The 2,937-nt window shown below is 36.0% G+C and overlaps 1 protein-coding gene across 1 annotated transcript; it reads left to right on the forward strand.

The window, feature by feature from the left end:
* The first annotated feature begins 838 nt into the window (after positions 1–838).
* On the forward strand, positions 839–1,510 carry LOC112604090. Its single transcript, XM_025352958.1, has one exon. The coding sequence runs from the start codon at positions 839–841 to the stop codon at positions 1,508–1,510; it is 672 nt and encodes a 223-aa protein (XP_025208743.1).
* The last annotated feature ends 1,427 nt before the right edge of the window (positions 1,511–2,937 follow it).

Consider the following 2,937-nt stretch of genomic DNA (forward strand, 5'->3'; position numbering starts at 1 on the left):
GTATCGTTCAGTATAATTTTATTGCAAACATTTAACATTTTTCCCCATTTCAGGGCGGTGAACATACAGAAGCACGTGAATTCCATGTTATTGTCTAGTGCATTTTTCGTTTGAGCTGGTGGCTTGTTAGTCATACGTCTCGGAAATGCCACATATTTAATATCATATTTCAATTGTATTCTTCTTTTATTGTGCAATATGTGCATTACGAGGCGGTAGTGTTTGGTTCGAAGCCGCTAACAGACATCAGCTCACCAGGTAATTCGGCTGACGAGCTGCATTATTATATTACATTATATATTCTATTATAATTGTCTGTGCTGCCAAGCCAGAATTATTATTGTATTATTGCATTACATTATTTATTATATTATGATTATCTGCGCTGCCAAGCCAGAGTTATTATTGTATTATTCCATTACATATTTTATCATATTGTTTCGTCTGTGCTGCCAAGCCAGAATAATTATTATTAAACCACATCACATTTATTACTATATACACCATTATTATTATACTATTTTACATTTATTTAAATAAATTTTATCTAATTCATGTACCAACAACACCAGCGTTAACATTATTTCCCAAACAAAATACAGTCCACTTACCCTCCACCAAAGCAAGCGTAATAAGCTCTTTGGCCTAAACATTTTGGTCCTTCGAGCCGGATTGTTGTTGTTAAATGAAATAGGTAGTATTGATCTGAATTTAAATTGTTAAATAAGCACATAGTTCAATTGCAGTCAATGTAAAGCACATTTGTTCACTTATTATATTCTAATCTAAGTCAAAGATTATCTTCAACTGTGCTTAGTAATAAGTGAAACTCATTACCATGAATAATGAAGAAATCAAGATTGTCAGTCAACTGGCAAGGAAAATTAAATTTCTGGTCACTTCTCTTAATACTATGAGAACAATTGCAGCAGAGTCAAGTCCAGATGTAATCAACAGGAATCAAGTTCACAGTCGAATAGAGGAACTGGATGTTATGGGTCAGTCAATTGAGGAAATGCAAGACAAGTTGGAATTGTTGGAAGAAAAACCTGATGAAGAAAGAATTCTTGAACAACTCAATTTTCAATCAAAAATAATAGATGTTAAGGCAAGTTTGAGATCACTGCTGGATAACAATTCACTTCACTCAAGCTCCTCCTGTGCAGCGTCAGTAGGTAGAGAAGGACGAAATAGAACACTTCGGCTACCTTATATTGAAATACCAAGCTTTGATGGGAACATACAAAACTGGTCCTCGTTCATAGACAGCTTCAATGCTGCGTTTCACAATATCCCTGAATTGAAATCAGTACAGAAATTCTTTTTCCTAAAATCAAATTTAGCTGGGACAGCAAGTGACGTTGTAAAGAACATTCCTCTCACGAATGACAATTACCATCAAGCATATGCTAAGTTAACCGAGAGGTATGAAAATTCAGGACTTATCATTCAGTTCCACATTCGAGCTCTGTTCAACACTCCAAAGGTTCAGTTTGCGTCGGAAAGTTAACTACATCAATTACACCACCATTTTGTCATAAATGTACGTGCCTTGGAGTCACTGAAGCAACCAGTTGACAAATGGGACGCATGATTGGTAACATTGTTATGCTGTCGGCTTGACAACGTCACTGTGTCTGAATGGCAATTAAGACAAACATCAAAACAGTTACCTACATTCACTGACTTAAAGCAATTTCTATCGAATAGAGTAAATGCTTATGAGGCAGGTGAAATAGCAACTGAGTCAACAATCAATGACAAATATTCAAAGGTTAAGGAAACAAGAAACCAAGGGACCAAGGCATGTCTTGTTACTCAAGAAATAAGAAACAGCCAGTGTTCAATTTGCAGCCACAAGCTGTTCGCAAACAAGGTCTATGTTTTAACTGCTTATCCACTGAACACTCCTATTTAAATTGTACAGCTGGTAAATGTAGAAATTGTAGCAAAAAACACAATAATATTCTACTACACAATGATACTATGTCAAACCCTAAACCAGATCCACTAACATTGGAGCAGTCAAGTCCAAAAATACCTACTTCTCCTGTTGAACCTCAAACAGTATCCCGAGTACTTTGTGCACATAGCAAACCAGTCATGTACTACTTAGAACAGCAATAGTAAAGATTGAAAACAGCAAAGGCAGGCTAATAAAGGCACGTGTAGTTCTTGACAGTGGCTCTCAGGTCAATTTAATTTCAACCAAATTAGCAAACAAATTAAACATTCAGAAACATAAAGGTACAATGCCTATCTGTGGAGTTGGAACTTCTGTGATGAACACTTCAAGCTGGATACATGGACAGTTGCATTCATTACATTCCAAATATTCAAAAAAAGGTAGAAATGTCCATCATCAGCGCAATTAAACATCAACTTCCTGCAGTATATGTTGATGTCATCCAATGGCAATTACCAGAGCATGTTCAAAACAACCTAACTGATCCAAATTTTCATAAACCAGGTAACATTGATCTGTTGTTGGGAGCAGAACTGTTCTTCGATCTGCTTGGCAATGAACAATAAAAAGTAAACAATCAATTAGTTACTATTTACAACACCAAGCTAGGGTGGATAGTATCTGGAAAGGTAAATCAAGCTCAACACCCAATACCATCAATGTGTTTACTATCATCAATCTATAACAATGACGACAAACCTTCTACCCTGTGCAATGAAGCAGTTGAATGTGAGGTGCACTTCAAGTCCACATACACTAGAACGAAGAAAACCGTTTCAGTCTCAAGCTTCCCATCAAGGACAGATCAACTCTAGGATCTACATATTAAATGGCTCGTCGACAATTCTTTAGTCTAGAAATCAACAGTTGGTACATTAGCATCAACATTTTTAATTTTAGCTGATCGTATTCTAATGCTTCATATTCCTGTAAAATATGATATATCTTGGTGTAACTCATCGTCTTGTGAC

Source organism: Melanaphis sacchari, unplaced genomic scaffold (assembly GCF_002803265.2).
Source record: "Melanaphis sacchari strain LSU unplaced genomic scaffold, SCAv2.0 Contig119_pilon_pilon, whole genome shotgun sequence".
NCBI lineage: Eukaryota > Metazoa > Arthropoda > Insecta > Hemiptera > Aphididae > Melanaphis > Melanaphis sacchari.

What these genes read in the sequence shown, in the direction of transcription:
- LOC112604090 (XM_025352958.1), top strand. Translation starts at nt 839, where the DNA reads ATGAATAATGAAGAAATCAAGATTGTCAGTCAACTGGCAAGGAAAATT.